Source organism: Limulus polyphemus, unplaced genomic scaffold (genome assembly GCF_000517525.1).
Source record: "Limulus polyphemus unplaced genomic scaffold, Limulus_polyphemus-2.1.2 Scaffold308, whole genome shotgun sequence".
Taxonomy (NCBI): domain Eukaryota; kingdom Metazoa; phylum Arthropoda; class Merostomata; order Xiphosura; family Limulidae; genus Limulus; species Limulus polyphemus.
In genome coordinates this window covers 328375-347373 of record NW_013665918.1, presented here as the reverse complement: position 1 = coordinate 347373, position 18999 = coordinate 328375, and the positions used below count along the sequence as shown (strand labels likewise).

At 33.5% G+C, this 18999-nt stretch overlaps 1 protein-coding gene across 2 annotated transcripts in view; it reads right to left on the bottom strand.

Annotated features, from left to right (window-relative positions):
• LOC106457253 (serine/threonine-protein kinase 26-like) overlaps positions 1–18999 on the bottom strand; it is a 30773-nt gene that overhangs the window by 4777 nt on the left and 6997 nt on the right. The window contains exons 2-9 of one of the 2 annotated variants that reach the window (XM_022383096.1): positions 13626–13850; positions 10289–10454; positions 6466–6620; positions 5380–5565; positions 4394–4539; positions 3736–3856; positions 1581–1940; positions 782–995 (exon numbers count right to left, since the gene is read on the bottom strand). In XM_022383096.1, coding sequence (XP_022238804.1) covers positions 792–995; positions 1581–1940; positions 3736–3856; positions 4394–4539; positions 5380–5565; positions 6466–6620; positions 10289–10454; positions 13626–13850 — 1563 coding nt within the window. In that variant the 3' untranslated portion in view covers positions 782–791. The remainder of the gene's footprint in view (positions 1–781; positions 996–1580; positions 1941–3735; positions 3857–4393; positions 4540–5379; positions 5566–6465; positions 6621–10288; positions 10455–13625; positions 13851–18999) is intronic. The other variant, XM_022383095.1, reaches the window with a different exon arrangement.

Genomic DNA, 18999 nt, shown 5'->3' with positions numbered 1-18999 from the left:
GAGTTGGCGTGGGTGGTGATAACTAGCTGCCTTCCCTCTAGTCTTACACTGCTAAATTAGGGACGGCTAGCGCAGATAGCCCTCGTGTAGCTTTGCGCGAAATTCAAAAACAAACAAACAAACTATAAGTATAAAGATTATACATGACCGATTTTGGCAAACATTTTGGGGTATTTTCGTAAAATATGGAAACGCATTTCTAATAGGTTAGTTAAAAATTACCATACGTCCTATAAACAAATTATTTAATTAGTACATAGTGAAGATCTTAGTTTTTCGTTCTACCATAATACAGAAGAAGTACCGCCCTAAGCGATCCTGCGAAATTTATGTTTGCTCATCAGAGTGAGGAAAAAATACAGATATATCTTGCTGTAACTGTAATTATTTTGAGATGAATAGTTTATTCCTACTCTCAGAAAACATATACGTTCAGAAAGTGAAACACGTGAGTTGTAAGAAATTAGTTTTACTTCTACAATATCTTGTTTTTTAGCAAGTTTATAAATAAAGATTTTAGCTGTAAATTATTTTAGTTTCCTAAAATAATCTTGTTGCAATCTTAGAACACCATAAAGAGTATAACTAATTGATATTACTGATGTTTCATATCTTTATAAAATCTACAGACACTGATTTTTCGTTTTAGTGTTAGTAATACTAGTGCTTTCAACCGTCTCTTAAATTTACCTTGTCGTATAAAAAACATTATTTTCAACTATTAAGTTCTGCTGTGTTGATTGAATTCTAGGGATGAAGAACATGAATATTTGCTGTTTACCTTTTGTTATTTACCTTGTCAGTTTCTCCATTGTCTCATGTATTGTATGGGAAGAAACACTAGGCTGTAAGTGACAAATAAGTTCTGAAACAAACATATCACTAAACCCTGGATGTGACCTTTCAGCAAGATCAAAAGCGCCATGAAGTTCTTCAACAGCATTAAGTAGTTCATCATCTTGAGTCTTTCCAGAAGCATGGTATTTCTCGTGGAGCTGGAGATTGAGAAATAATCAGATAATATATAAAAAAATAATAATGATTTTGAAGCCTAATCACTACACCACTGCCGTACTTGTAGGTTTTTTGTTTGTTTGTTTACGAAATAAAATATTAGCTATTATTTTAACGTTATGGTTTGAATGCTGAATCTCAAAGCTTGTAAACCATTAGAAACCAATAAGCCTAAAATTTTCGATAAAAAGTCGCGCAACTTGCAAATATTATATATATATATACATATTCCACTTAATTTTCCCATTTCGGATTCTAAATCAGAGGTATGTAAAAATTTTGTTTGTGTATTGTTAAGCACAATAGGTTATCTGTGGTATGCTCACCACGGGTAGCGAAACCAGGTTTCTAACGTTATAAGCCTTCAAACTTACCGCTAAGCCACTGTGGGGCATATGTAAAAATATTGTTTCAAATCTATCTTTACCTTTCAGAAATCACTATACAAGAGAACTTTTGTTCTATACCAGAACTTGTCAACTGAGAAACATAAGACTTTTGTTTTTTATGATTTATTAAAAACTTAATAATGAAACTCTCTATTTATGCTTACTTTGATATCTTACCTCGCTTATTAGTGGACGGATCACTGTTGAAAGACAAGATGGTTTCTTAAAAGACAAGGATTTTTTCAAAGATGATGAAGTTCTGGATACAACTTTAGCATCTGTCTTTTCATTGTTGATGATTTTATTACTCAAGCCGGATTTGATTTCTAGTCCTTTGTCAGAATTTATGTATAATCCACCTTTGTCTTCAGAACTCGCTGAATTATTTATTACTCCTGTATCTACATTATTTCTTATAAATGTTTCATTTGGAATTTTGGAATTTGAAGATAGATTCTGTTTTGTAAATTCTCGAGAAATCCCTTTCTTGAATTTTAGCCTGCTCGGTGATGCTGATGGATCATCGACAAGTTCAGACTACGGAGAATAGTCAATACTACTTAGTTATAGTATAAACAATACTGTGAATGAAACATTAAAGTAAAAAATAATAATAATAAAACGAACACTAGGGGTGTAACAAAAAGCTGCTCATTTCTTAAGTTAAACATATGACAATCAGTAAAACCAATTTACCAAACATTTGTTTAACAAAGTTTAATTTTTTCCCATATGTATTTCAGTTATTTATATAATTGTATTAGTTTTTTTCTGTAATTTACAAATGTTACAATTATATACTTGGTAGACCAGTTACTTCCTTCTAGTAGACTAAAGTCTCACTGCTGGATTATGAAACCCACACATTTTGTCCTTGTCTTGTACTTTCATGTTTAAATCCATAAAATATCACGTAATATACACAGTGGGTATCACCAGACAATAATGTCAGCGCACTTATTCACATAACATGCACAAGTGTCATGTCCACTAACCAAGCAATGAGTCAACACATTTATTAACGCAATACGGACAGTATCATGTCTAACCCTGAGCCCATGATATCAACATACTTTTTTCACACAGCATACACAGCGAGTCATACCTAATCACCAGACAATGATGTTAGCACATTTTTTCACGCCACATACACACTGTCATATTTACTAACTAGGAAATGATATTAGTGCACTTATTTACGTCACATGCACTAACCAGGTAATGGTGTTAGCACATGTATTCACGCAGTATACTGAGCGTCATGTCTAATCACCAGGTAATGATATCCACATTTATTCAAGCAGAATACACAGTTTCATGTCCATTAACCAGGCAATGATGTCAGTACAATTTGTCATACAACACACCAGTGTCATCCAATAACCAGTCAATGATGTCAGCACATTTATTCATACAACGTACACACTGTCATATCTAATAATCATCCCATTACGTCAGCACATTTATTCTGGAAATTAATAACCTGTTTGGAGAAAAATATCAGTCATCATACCAGTAAAATTTGTATTGGACACTGTGTAGCGAAGAAATTATATAGGCTGAAGCAGGTGACATCAAGTGTTGGATAGAATGAATAAGGATTTAAAAAATTATTGATTGCCTACAGTTCGTTTGATGTAAAATGGTAGATATTAGAAAAAGGAAATTAACTCGTGCTTACACTTACAAACGGCTATAGCTTTCAGAAAAGTTCATCCATCTTTAGTAGATACGTTATATCAGTAACATCGTCTATCATTATACTTCTACACATTGCAGCTTTCAAAACTAGTTTTTATGCTAGTGTTAGAGTGAACTAATGTCTAAACTTTATGAAATGAGTTTCTTTAATTGTAAGTATTCCGACATTAATCTTTTGCACAGGACCTTGAAACTCCCCCGGTGGGACAACGGTAAGTCTACTGAGTTGTAACACTAAATGATGGGGTTCGATTACCCGCGGTGGACACAGCAGATAGCCCAATGTGGCTTTGGTACAAAACAAACCAACAAGGACCTTGAAATCACCACTAGTTTGTTTACCATCAATTAATTCACTGACATCAGCTTTAAGTAATCTTTTATCTAAGTAGTCAAACAGGTAGCATTTAGAACCTCAATTGAAACCGTAATCAGTCAGTTAGAAAATATCTTGAAGTCTAAATGTTCTGTTTTCGATGTTCAGAATCGCAGAAAATGTTGCCTTGAGCTTATAAATAAATACCATGATTGTACGAAAATCTTATTTGATCTGTCGTTGAACTGAATTTATTCGTGAATGATAATATTTTTCTGATGCACTTTCATGAATAACATTGGTGAAGTTACTGACCACGGTTCCATTCTGATGATGTTTCGATGGTGCTTCCATCTGCCGAAAAGAATGGTCAGACTGTTTAACGGTCCCTAGATCCCACTGCCAACTTTCGCAGGTGTGAATACTACGGCCTTCCCTTGAAAACAAATGATGGAAGTTTATTTTAGTTTTGTTATACCTCAAGTAGTCTTTTTTTTTTTTTGCTAATATCGTGAAAAAAGTTTGACATAAACCTAAAAAAGAACTATTATTTAGGAATACATCAAAAACACTTAAGTTAATTTATCTTCTTAATATAAATCGAAAAACATGTTAATATTCAGCTTTATAGATGGCGCTAAAAAAGATTAAACTGCTTATTACTACCACCGCATTGCCAAATTGACTTCGAGATTTTGTGAAACATCTAGAATCCATGACAATCAAAATCTAAAAAAAAAATACAAATAAAATGAAATTGATACCTCATAGGTATTTTTACCTAAAATCTTCTTTCTGCATCATGATTTAACATAATTTGCTTTATATTCATCAATACATGTTTGTTTTTTCGTTCCAAGTGAGAAATAATAAATTCAAATAAAAGAACAAATTATTGCTCACTAATAGTGGACAATATTACATAGAATAAAATTAGACAATTATAGGATTTGATCATTTTTGTTAAACTTACGATTCAGATGTTTCAGACTCGTTATCCTCTTGTTCTCCACCAGACATCTTCCATTTTTTATATCGTTCAATAAGGTCCACTAAATATGTATTTCTTTTGGCCTTTCGAATAAACGGATACCTCAAAAGTTCTTTTGCTGTTGGTCGCTATGAATAAAATAATAATAATAATGGACGCGCTTTTTATGTAAATACGTAGCCTGTTTAGTTAGAAAATTCAATGGATCATTGTTATGCTGCAAAACATAAAGGTTTTAAAAAAATATAGTTATTTTTATGTATTCTACATGTTGATTATAACCCCCATATTGAAGATTATAATACCTTTAGTAATTACTCGTGCTTGGGGAACAAAATTTCACTTGAGGTATACTCAGAATCACAAGTTTTATCCATGGTTATGGTGTTTTAAAAATTTCTCATAAAATATATCCAGTATGATTACCATAATTCTAAATCAGCAAGTCAAGCTTCATTTTAAATGAAGCTATTGAAAGCATCATATGTTCTGGACAGTGTTCATTGACCCTTTAATGTCCAATAAGCTCACTCTGAGAGTGTTCATTGACCCTCTGATGTCCAATAAACTGACTCTGACAGTGCTCATTAAATTTCTAATGTCCAATAAGCTGACTCTGACAATAAGCTGACTTTCTAATGTTCAGTGAAGTGACTCTTAGCTTATTCCAATCATTAATCTTGTAATGTTGAAAGAGAGCGAAAACACTGCTAATTTTCGCGAGAAACGATTTAGGTATGCGGCATAACTCGGTTTTGATGTGTCATGAACCATTAACAAACTTTCCTGGATAAAACGTATGATTCTCAATGTGCCTCTGATGATTTTACCTTTAGACGAATAGTTTTAAAGATATGATCTCTTTAAGTATCGGGGTTTCTTTATAATCAAACATGCATAGAATAGAATGATGTAGTCATATCATAAATTGCTTCTTTAGGAAACAGAAACCAAAAATGAATTCTTACATTTTTAGGATCCTTGTTCAGACACGCCTCTACGAAATCTTTAAACAGTTTACTGAAATTGCCCGTAAGCTGTGGTGGATTGTTCTTAGGGATAAGGAAAAGTGCTTTCATGGGGTGATGTTCAGAGTTTGGGGGTGCTCCCTTAGCTAGTTCAATTGCTGTGATACCCAAACTCCAGATGTCTGCCTAATGGGTGAATCAGGAAATATTCTTTTATTAATACTTTACTGCAAAAGTACTTTTAAAGCTTATAATTAAAGGTTTAATACCGTTATGCACTTTAAAAATTCGTTTTACGTTATATTCTCGGCAGGAATGTATTATATTACTATCTTATAAAGCTATTCACCAAGTTGTTCTTATTTATTTGAATAACTATTAATATCACAAAAAAGTGTGTGCATGAACATTTCTGAACAGATTCTATCAGAAGAAAATGAAAAATAAGAAGGAAAATTTCTAAAGCGCTTTATGACAATCCACTTATTTAAAATAAAGCGTTTTTTCTCCCACTTTAAACAGATCTTTTATTTCATAGCACAGTGTTGGCTCAATTGTGAATTACCTCCTGATTATTTCCAAATCCAGCTGATAAATTTGAAAACTTTGTTTCAATGAATCTTTATTTAGTGTGATAAATTGTGGAAATATAAGTTTCATTGCTTGTCAAACGTCACTCGGTGGGGCAGCGGCAAGTTTATGGATTTCAACGCTGACATCCGGGTTTCGATTCTTCGCAGTGAAAAACAAATAGATAGCCCATTGTGTAATTTTGCACTGCTAAAATGACATCAACAATCTTACCAAGTACGCTAGAAAGAAACACCTTATGCATAATATAATTTTTTGCAGTTATAAATGGACTTAAGGTCTATCCTAGTTTATAAAATTTACTTACAGGTAAAATTTTAATTAATCAAGACTATGTTTATTTCCCTATGACTTTTTTTCTTCTTCTTGTAAACATGGCAGACTTTTTGAATGAGAAGTACACATAATCAATGTTGCAGAGAAAGACGAGAAAAGTTATGCTATTTTAAGAGTGCAGGCGCATCCTAAAAAATAGAAATAAAAACAGAATTCAACCTTGCTATCATATGCAGATTGTTTGATGACCTCTGGAGCCATCCAGAACGGAGTTCCAACGAGTGACCTCCTTTTTAGTGTGTTAGTCAGCTGGCCTGCCACACCGAAGTCCGCTAGCTTCACGTCTCCCTCTTCAGACAGCAGGATGTTAGCCGCTGGGATGACATTGTTTAGATTGAATAGTACTTTGTTAACATTAATCAAAAGGAAATACTGTAATACAGTTTACATCAGTTTTTGTTTCGTCATGTGTCTAACACATGACATGCTTGAAACTACAGTTTTATCCTTGCGAAGAGAAACATGAAAATAACAGCGGAGCACAATTTGTACCACTTAACAAGTTTTCTTTAACGGCTTATCATAGAAATATGATACAATTCTCTCGCTTTTTTTAACATAGTATTACACATTTATTGCTTTACTTTATTCTGTATAATCGAAAAATAAAGATTGGAACTAATCACTATAAGATAAAATCATTGTTTACAGCGAAAAGGAAAAATACATTACTTACGCTTGTAAAACAGAAGATAGCATTAATTACGCTGGTAAAACGACAGATGGCAATACTGATACTGGTAATATAGAAAATAGTTCTACTGACACTGATAGCGTAAGATATAGGCAATGACGACAAAAATGGCGGCACTTATACCGGTAACAAAAAAGATAGTATTACTTACACTGGTAACGAGAAGATACAGATGGTTTTCACATTAGCAATAGTAAATAGAAAAATTTCTTTATGGGTCATTCAGAAGATAAAATCGTTGTAATTCTAGTTACTTGGATGAAAAAAATTGATTAATAAAATTCAGTAGTAAAAACTTAATAATAATACTGTTTACTTAGAAAATAAAACATTGCTAATACAGTCGTTTATTAACACCAATAAATAAGAAGGTAAAAAAATGAGTTGTTAATCTCAGACACTAACAAGATGATAGCACGGCTCGCAATGCAAACAGATAATTTATACAAATATTAGTGCTAGTGGCTTAGAAGATAAAATGTGCTAAAATCGGTAATAAGAATTAAAAATATTGTTGATTGTAGTAACTGAGACAACAATAAACATCATATTGCCTCTCTGAGATAATAATCACGTAAAAAAAACATTTACAGGCCAATACTTCACGTACATCTTGAGGTTTATTTGAAAAATAAGCTGTCGAGCACTCAATTGTACTCATCAAAGTATTCCACCTGGTGAAGAACACAAGCTAAGATCGACTATATACTCCGTTAAATCTATTCGAAAAAATGTTTAGCATAATTTCAAGTGATATCGTTTAAATAAGTGCATAATAATGTACTGAAAAATGTGGCTTGGCATACAGTGTTAAATTTCTTATAATGACAGCATAGGAAAAAAGCAAAACCGACTGAAGTATTTCAGTATAGTACGGAATACTTAATATTTTAATATTGAGAACAGACTTGAATATTTCATCGCTACTTGTACTGAGATACTATACCCGGTCATATATTATTTATGTCGTCTGATACAATTTCTACAGCGCCGGACTGTTAATTCGATGGTTCACGGTTTGCGTCTTGTTGCTTCAAAATCGCATTCCGCACTTTCGTGCTGTGAATGCGTTATAAGTGTGACAGTCATATTCCGCTATTTGATTAAAGTATCCCATGAGTTGTTGGTAGGTGCTATTGGTTAGTTTACTTCTGTCTAGTCTATCAATTCAAAATTAGGAACTGTTGAAGCTTATATCCGATGTGTAGCTTTACGCAAATATCTGAAACAAATAAAAATATCCTCCAACTTTTTACATTGTAATCCATTCAAACATTCTATGAGTAATTATTTAAAAGTGCTAAGTTTTTACATTGTAATCCATTCAAACATTCTGTGAGCAATTAATTAAATGTGTATTTACTAAACGCCAGAACCGATTAAAACAAGACTGCGATTGTAGTGGATCGACTTTTTTACACGTTTTCAAATAGAATTAACGAAAAAAGTCGAACGCAATAATTAACATGCCACCTTTGAAGTTTCGTAATTTTTTTACTTGTCACAGAATATAACAAGTCACTGAAAAGATAAATCATTCTAATACTAAGAATGATAAGATAAAAATATTGTTAAATACTAGTAATTGGGAAGATAAAGTAAAGTGATAACTTCAGATATAAAGCACTGTTAAAGTTTGTATTACTACAAAACAAAATGTTTTGACTTTGAAAAAAAGGCAATAATAGTCATGTTTCTTACTATTTCTTCACCAAAAAAAAAAAGAAAGCTGTAAGTTTTATTTCTTATTACTTTTACTAAAAAGATAATTACAATTTCACTTGTTACTACTGCTTTTACAAAACAAATAAGTAATAAAGTAATAGCAGTTTTACTTCTTTCTATTTTTACCAATATTATGAATCAGAAAATACAAACACGCTCAGAGTTACTGAAGTGGTTTGGTAATCGCTGAAACCAGAGTATGGACAATAACGAAAGGTTGATGGCACTTATGAACAACTACCGGTGTTCACAATATAACTGCAATGATACGAGGATCAGTGCTCAGGCCTTATAACGCTTTCTTCTACGACTGATATATGATAGTCTTGGTTATGGACTGTTGTTCTGCAACGTAAAGTTTCCACTAAAAGAAGGTTTTTGCGCAACACAATGTGGTCATTGTTGTCCAAAGTCAATGATCGTGCGCGGACGACGACTTTTGAGAGCTAATTTAAACAACCCAAGATTATAGAAATACCAGGAAATAATTACGATTAGTACAACATGAAATTGTGTATATATATTTTCATCTTGCGGAGGAACTGGGATGTTGACTTAAATGCTTTGTATTGACTAAGCCATACCGTATTGACATCCATTTTGTACCAAACAAACAAACCTTGCAGCATAATGACGGAAGCACATTAACCTAACAGTATGCAGAGTTCACACTGGCACTTTGCCAGACTCTTTGAATGTTAAATTCGCCGTTATAACTGTAACTTGCAACATGATAAATAATTTGAGAAAAACTTTGCGGCATGTTTTTTTTTTACCATTTATGAAACATTGTACCACCAGTAGGATGATAAGTCGCTCCAGCTTCAATAGACACTTAAGACGTATTTTTCATCTAATCTGACAACAAATTTCTAATTGTCAAATACTAGTTCGTACAAATTTTGACACCTTATCTTTCGTTTGGTTATGTGATTTTAGAGAAGCTTGAGAACGTGGCTCTCGTTTTATTTTTGTATACCTAAATCTGTCTGTATTGTCTTGATTACAATTCTTACTATAGCTTGGACCAATATGTTCTTGAGTTACTTCCGATGACACGTTGTTTAACTTTCTTCATTACCTCTGGTATGTAACTGGTAGCTGATCGTGGAGTAGCTTGCATTTTCACCACTGCTGCAATCATGCTTTCTCTTACTTTACCGATACGGTCCAACTCTACTGATATCCCTTTCTTCGAAACATTAAAATGCCATGCCTTGCATGCTTTTTTAATCGAGGAATAATTTCAAGTCAGAAAGTTTTGTAACATAACTATAAATAAAGGGTCAGTTTAAGCATCATCTGCAGTTGCAAATCACCATACTTCAAGTGAATTGCTTTTAATCTGCTTAGTCATAGCCCATAGTTTGGGGCAAGATCGTTGAATATTCATACTGCTACCATAGATCAGGAAAATCCCCTGCATTAAGATTATGATGGAAACGCCAGTAAATACGATTTTTAATTTAAAACTTAAAGACTTCTTTGTAGTAAGAAAAAATAGCATGGTGCTATAAAACATTCATAAATCCCTTAATTAATCTTAGATAACTGTTATCCTACCTTTGATGTCTCTGTGAAGTTTATGTTCAGTATGAAGATAGTCTAGCCCCTTCAATACTTCCCTTAAGATTATACATATATGTTCCTCATCAAAATCACCTGCCTTCATGAGGTCGTGGGCAGAACCACCTCCGAGATATTCCATAACAATCCATAATTTGGTATCCTAAAACATAGCATGTATGTTAAATAATATTCCAGCCTTGTAAGATAAAAGTATTAAGCACGTACACAGACTTGTTGTATTTTAAGGGTACTTCACAGTTTTTATCATCTCTCATTTAACCTTCTTTAATGTTTGAAACTAATTAAAACTACCCTTTTCCTCACGCTGTGCTTTCGCAAAATCATATACCCAGACTTTTGTTTGGAAATTATGTGCTTTTCCTTTCGTCATCTGTAAAACCAAGTAATTTCTTGCTTTTCGAATCACACGAAGAAAGAATATCTATCATTGTTGATGATTTCAAACAGAAGACATTGCTTAATTTGATAATTATAAACAGAATATTAAATCCATCGAGGAATGTTAAGAAATGATACTACCTATGCAATTAGCGTAATCAATTTTAACCGAGTAAATTTAACTGATTTTAATGAGACAGTATTACACATATTAAACTAAATATTTAATTTACTGATCACATAAATCAAACATGTTTCTTTTATACGTGAATTTTAATATTTTAAGATTACTTACATGAAATTGTAAACGTATACCGTGTATCGATGGTGGAATGAGTTATGATGAACAAAAGCTGATGAAATTCATATTTTGGCATAAGATTTTTCTAACATTATTTTAGTAGCAAAAAATACCATAAGTACGGTAGTACGTATAGTAAGAATGGGTCAGATGTGCTATATGTGCAACACCAATCAAAATCTCAAACACACTGTAAACAAACCTTTATAAGCATTTTACACACACTGTTGAGTAGTAAACAAACAAACTACAGAGTGATAAGCCACCAAAGCACTTGAGATAGTCGATAAATTCAAAATTTTCACAAAACCACAAATCACAAATCTGTCAATCTAACTATCTGACTGACTGACTAACGTTGTTGGAAAGGCATAGCTCTCTCCTGCCATTACCTTATGCAAATCTAAATGCATATGACTAAATTACGCTATCATGGCTAAAAGCGTTTTTCTTAGATTTCTTGGTAATAACAATAACCATTTTGCAACACTACTAACGAGGTAATAATACACTAGTAGCCATATTCTATGATTGCGAGTACTCTCTGTGAGCTGTCAAGTAACAACCCGCTCTCATATCAGGTACATGTTCACGATTGTTTATGCGCACGCACTAAGTGATCAGCCTGTAACTGTATCAGCTAGATAAAATAATCGAGGGCTACGTAGATTCTCTAGATCTAAGTTCTAACTAAAATCTTATTTAAAATATTGATAACCTTGAAAACTCTTTGTCCAAGCAAAGAGAGCATTATTGCACGAATATAGATAAGGTTAGAAACAGTAATATTGAATATGCGAAACAAGTCTTAGCCATTAATCCAGCCAAAGAAAAGGCAGCTACCTTGGCTAGATTAAAAAAAAAAAAAACTGTGCCAAAGATATCAGAAAAAGCCAGGAAATGTCGAGAGATAGCTCTAAAAAAAGTACAAGAAGGATAGGCCTAGAGCCCAGTCACACTCGAGACTTAGTAGCGAAAACAGCTATGAGACAAGCAAGTGTAAAAAAATGTAGATAACAAAATTAGGTAGTAGGAATGGGAGCACCAAAAGTAAGGAAACAAGGTAGGAATGATGTCATGCATTTCGTTAGGGTCACATAGTTTGATTACATACTTGTATCTGTACTTGGTTGCTAAAACAAAGTTTACAACAGAAAAATTTAGCTATATAAACCTTTCATTTAGTTTGAACAATCACCAAGTTACAAAAGCGCTTTTTCATACACATGTTGATCTTCTGACTATAGCGAAGTTAATTTCTATGAACGTTATGCACAAAAAGATGACAATCCTGAAAAAATCTCAAAATTTTCCGATTTGGACCCCGGTGACCCTTATGGCCTGGAAAATAATCTTCAAGTCCAAAAGTGGAAACGTCATCCACCTACATCTTTATTCTTATCATCTTTAGAGTTCACATAGCATGGTGACTGCTTTTAATAAGAAATGCCATCAAAATTTTTTAATTCATGATGTGACCGACCTATTATATTGGGACTTAGCAGACCCGTCTTTACAAAATCCTGGCTACGGGCATGTTATTTAACTAATCCTTTGTAATTAGAGATCAATATATGAACAAGACTATCGTTTTACGTCCGTGAAACAAATGATGCGGTCTGAATGAGACTGAAAGTACTGTTGGTAAAGACAAAAATAAATTATAAAATCTATTCTAATGTTATTGGAAGAACTACAAGTTTAACACTAGGACAAAAACTACAGAAACACTGTAAATCTAACTCAAATGATAATAGAATAATCATATAAATACTGTATTTTTCGTTTTATTATTATAACAATACCACAACATTACTAATTACACTATAATGATTTAAGAACCATAGAGACAACACAGAACTTCCAATGCTGAGATAGCACCATAGAAACTGTTCAAAACTGGTTTCAATGCTGAGATAAGTAATATAGAAACTGTTCAGAACTGGTTCCAATGCCGAGATAAGTACTATAGAAACTATTCAAAACTGGTTCCAATGTTGAGATAAGAACCATAGAAACAGCTCATAACTAGCTACAATGATGCGATACGAGCTATAGAAACAGCTCAGACCAGTTCCAATGATAAGATAAGAACCATAGAAACAGTTCAGAACTTATTATAATGATGTGACAAGAACCATAGAAACAGTTCAGAACTAGTTCTAATGATAAGATAGGAACCATAGCAACAGTTCAGAACTAACTCCAAGGATAAGATAAGAACCATAGAAACAGGTCAGAACTTGTTCCAGTGCTGAGGCAAAGAACAATAAAAACAGTTCAGAACTAGCTCCAATGATAAGATAAAAACCATAGAAACAGTTCAGAACTTGCTCCAGTGCTGAGGCAAAGAAAAATAAAAACAGCTGAGAACTAGTTCCAGTGCTAAGGAAAAGAACAATAAAAACATTTTAAAACTAGCTCCAATTATAACATAAAAACCATAGAAACAGTTCCAAACTTGCTCCAATGCTGAGGTAAAGACTTATAAAAACATTTTAGAAGTAATTCCAGTACTGAACAGAATTGGTCTTAAAATTATGACAAGAATCAATGTTTCACTTTACAGAACTGGTCTTAATAAAGCTATGGTGGTCATCATAAATCTATTGAAACAGGCAAAAAGTTTACCTTGATGTAGGATCCATAATACTTCGTTACAAAGGCACTATCACATTGAGATAATACTGTAATCTCCTGCTGAATGTCTTCAATGTCATCTTCCGCTTCTTCCAAATCAATGATTTTGAGGGCCAATACTTGTTGGGTCCTTTTTTCTATTCCCTTGAATACTTCTCCAAAGTTTCCTTTTCCAATTTGTTCATGTTTCGTAAATATGTTTTCTGGATCCAAATCCTGAGACAAAAAGTAAGTAAGATGTGTTTGCAATCGTAAGAAACAGTTACTGACAGAGGTTGAGTTGAATTTGGTTAATAAGTTATTGCTAACGTAATAAGTAATGTGTGAATTAATTGTTTAATGGTTTTTTTATTTGATATAAACTACACTATAAGGCTTCCTATATTTTGTACACAAATAAACAAGTATAAAGTTAGGCAAACTTCGTCATGGTCGAATCGTAAATTTTTATTCGACTATGCTTCAAAAGAGAACTAGGCACTGCAAACGCAACAACATAACATGTATAGTTTCATTCACAGTAAAATAATACAATTTACCAAATTAATTTATACTAATTATGACAGCACTACCAAAGATTTCAGAACAATGTTGTAAAATAAACTGGAAAATGATTTTGCTTATCTTATATCACTAAGAATACATAAATAGACAAAGTTAATAATTATTGGGTATTTCGTAGTACACAGAGGCTAAAACAACAATAAACTGCTTTGATATAACTAAGTAACATCTGTGAACTAGACATATGGATATATTTCTTTTTTTTCGTTAATACTCATGTTACCAGACCCTTTCAGGAGTAACTCATATCTAGCATAACTCCAGAATAATATTCAAGTCAAACTATTACAACCGGTAACGAAGAACTTCTATCATTCTTGTAACTTGTGGTTAGAGTTATCAAAGAATCCGTTAACTTTGGAACGGTATTTGCTATTTTCGTTCTGATAGGCATCTTATACGACACATTGGCTAAACATCTAGGTCAGAGACCCTAAGGCTGTGGTATAGCCACCCCTAATTTTGAATTATTGGATAGAGAGAGAGGGTACCAATCAGTTGACTCGCCGCTTACACGACCACTTTTAACGTAATAGTAGGATTGACTGTTACGGTTATAACACTCCCTAGAGCTAAAAGTGCGGATCATGTTCAAGGGTATATCCAAGCTGGAACCTTGGACCTTCTGATTTGCATTTCAGCATGCTAACCATTATGTCACGCTCGGCTCAAGCACAATGACACTCAAGTATGTAAAGTAGAAAGATGTATCCCCATATGGATCATCTTTAGCCCTAAAATCTAGTGAACAATAAAGTACTGAGTAAAGAAACAGTAAGTGGTTCTTTCTGTAGTTCCGGTACCTCTTTACTTCTCACTAAGTCAGTATGAAGATTTGTATAATGTGTTTGTAGATATAGGTGTATATTATGAGTATTGTATCGATTTCAGCTAAATATTTGTCATTTACACACAAATGGACCCGACTTTAACATCGAGCACATGCACGTACCAACATGATATTTGCACAGTATATGTAATACGACAAAAGACATATCATATATGAAAACGAATGTGGTACGTACATGTATTCATAGCGTAATGAATATGACGTCTCGAAGAATGAATAAACTCAACAACTGTGACACCAAATAACCATATGTATTGTGACATCATATATACTCTGACATTCGTAATACTATGACATCTAAGGTTCACACACCATGTTCTTCAAGACTGGCCAGCACACATGCCTAAATATGGAAAATGTGACAACTGTCCACCGACATTTATAAGGTTTTTAGATACTTTCAAGATCACATCACTGACGTTGCATGGTGGAGCAGTAGATCTGATGACACTGTCGACTAAGGTTCTAATGACAGCATAACACGTACATTATAGATTTTAATATTTCACAACTCTACTTAGTCTTTCACATCACATCCGTGCTTTTGTTCACTACAGTTGTGCTTTCCGGTGGTTACAGGAATGATATTAGGATTTCATGTATTTTTTCCTCAGTTTTCCCTTAATAACCCTATGACAAGATAAACAATGGTTTTTTTGCAGTTAGTATATGCTAGGCTCCCAAGTGTGTTCCAGTGGTTAAAATTGATAGTGGGGCCATATATATAGCCTTATGGGAGCCATTCTTTTACAAGAGAGGGTGGACTAATTTTTAAACAAATATAAATTGAAACTTCCGATTTTAAGTATTTAATTGAATTATTTATTATTATAACATTTTTTGAAAGATGTCACTTATAAGCAAATAAACATACATGTATATTAGGCCTAATTAGCATGATGTAACAGAAAATTCCCGAAAGACCTCTCTAAAACATCAAAAAACAGACATTTTGATATCTAAGTAATTTTTTGTTGTCGTCAATTTCGATTATTATTTCATTGTAGAAGTTTTAACTCATAATATTATAATTTCAATCTATAGAAATAGATGCTCCCCCCAGTTGGTCAACGTTAAATTTACGGTCTTAGAACGCTAAAATCTGGAGTTCGATTCTTCGCGGCAGACAGAGTCCAAATAGCCCATTGTGTAGCTTCGCGCTAAAAACAACAACAACAATTAAATTAGATATCATGGTCTCGTCATCATGTAAACAAAGTGGTTTTAGTTGTCTTTTACTCACCACAGTGAACCTATGTAGGACTTGGAGATTATCTGCTCAGAGTTAATGATGAGTGGTGAAATTCCTAGAATAAGTGGTAAATCGAATGATATTTAGTCTTTACTATGTTGAATAATTTAAACAAATGAATTAGTAGCATCAATGCTACATATTCTTCAAAACTTATATAAAGATATAGATTCACTGATGTGACTGAATGGATATTAAAACACCACACATTGTTCCAAGACAATGAGTCCAGTATGTGAAAGTTTGCCATTCAGTGTTTCTTTTTGCTGAAAAATGTTCGATACATTTAACGTTTTTGTTGTCGTCAACCTGCACGAAGGACTATAAGATTTATCAACATTTTAACGCCAACGTGAACATTTAGCAGATCATCGGAAGTATTTCAACATTAGAAAGATTTAGAATCTCGACTGAGAATCGATCCCAAAATATGATTAAATACAAGACGAGCATCGGCAAGCTGGTCTTGAAAGACTTATGCATTGATAAGATTTTCTGGAACTAAAATTCGTTGTTAAGTGTTTGTACATCCCGTTTCCCACTTAATTGTGAAGCCATTGACTGACATGAGATGTAAAAGTAAAATGTATGCTATTTATGCACTTCGATGCTAGCTGAGAGAAGTCTATGTTATTTTGACCTTCATTGTGGAAGATACCTTCGCAGGAGATGGTAGCATCAAGTCGTTTTCCGAAGCAAAAGCAATTGCTGCGGAGATGCTAAGATTTCAAATTTGTGACTAGATTTGGTATGTCACGATTTGCTGGGTGATATTAACCTTGCAGCAAATAGCTGCAGAATAAGGATCTTAACACGTTAATGTCTCAACATTTTCACAAGTACAAAAAAAAAAGCAAAAGACTTCCGTCATCAGTAAAGGACTAATGAAGGCCTTGCAAATACCTTGATGGATAAAAGGGAGATTGCAGAAGAAATGGAAGTCAGTAAAAAAAATTCGCAAGAATAACTGATTCGCTCACGAAAAAATATGATATCATTTTCATAGAAAAGTTGTGACCCATAACAACGTTCCTGGGTAATTCCATAACAAAATTGCCAACACAGAAAGAGAGGTTCCAACAAAAATGAAAACAAAGCTCATTGTTTAGTTTCCTGTACTTTGTGCTGACTTGTAGAAAATGACTTCAAGGGACTTGCTGACACACTGCGTAAATCTCCAAATCGGCTTACCAAGTGGCGAAGAAAATGATGTCAGTACAAAAGAACATATGACAAATTACAAGAGAGTGACAAAATATCTCCGAAAAATGTATTGGAATAGGTTAACATCGTCGTTTCCTTTGTGTTACTGAAAATTCTGCTGACTGTCTGTCACCGTTGCTAATGGAGAACGAAAATTTCCACGAACAAGGCTGATTGGATTGGAAATAATTTTGATGGAACATGAAACTGCATAGAAATTGGACTTGAAGTAAGTAGTATGCGATTACGTCTTAATGAAAATAGAAAAGGTGAATTTTCATAATTCTATTTTTTTTTTAACTGGCACGGTAGTCACTTGTGAACGATTACTATAACAGTTCCTTGGGTTTTAATAAATCAATCAATTTGATTTGTCGACCTACAATTTTGTGGCGCAGTTAAAAATGAAATTAAAGGGAAAGAGTAGCCTACTGCAGCCAAGTAGTTAGCGATGGGTCTGATACAGTTCATTAACAATAGGGACTTTAAACAGACCATACAATATTTAACATTTATATATTCTAAGTTTGCCTGCAACCATTCATTTTACTCACAACAAAGAGTATTTTGCATTTAGAGTTAGTTCGTTATACCTAACGTCATTTCATGAGAGTACATGGAGCAGAGTCTTGTGTAAGACTACAATTTTAATAACAACTTCAACAATACTATGCTTGACAACTCGCGATTCCTAATCACTCAAGTTAGTTAAACTGTATTCCGCAGATTTATTTCTTAATTCCGTTGTTGTGATATTTATAGGAGGAATTACTCTACGCTTTACAATACATTAAAGTGGCCCGGCATGGCAGGTTGTTAGGAAGCTTGACTCGCCATCTGAGCGTCGCGGGTTCGAATCCCCGTCACACCAAACATGTTCGCTCTTTCAGCCGTGGGGGCGTTATAATATGACGGTCAATCCCACTATTCGTTGGTAAAAGAGTAACTCAAGAGGTGGCTGTGGGTGGTGACGACTAGCTCCCTTCCCTTTAGTCTTTCACTGCTAAATTAGGGACGGCTTTGCGCGAAATGAAAAACAAATCAATGTGATCTATAAAGATAAGTAGAGGTATAGCACTCTTTCAGTAATGTCACGCATAAAATAACAACTGAGGCAAAGCAATGGATACGCCTGTAAAGGTTGGAAAAACTAGATATGTACACTTTCAAATGGTTTCTGTTTCGAAGGTGTTTACAGCTGGACATTTCGTTCACGAGCTCATTCAGATTCAATGTCAATTTTGAACTGTCTTCTGAAAAAAGTGAAGAACATCAAACCTATGTTATAGAAGAATAACAAACCACCATTTTCACTAATCAATTGGTCATTATCATTGTTTAATTTTGTAACTTCTTGAAGGAATCCATTATATTTTATCTTCCAAACTCAGTAAATTATGGCTTGACTAAAGAGAATGCCTCACCAAGAGCTTTGGCTCAACAGATTGCAGCCAACTGTGAAGCATGGTGGTTTCAGCGGGATGGTTTGGGAAGCT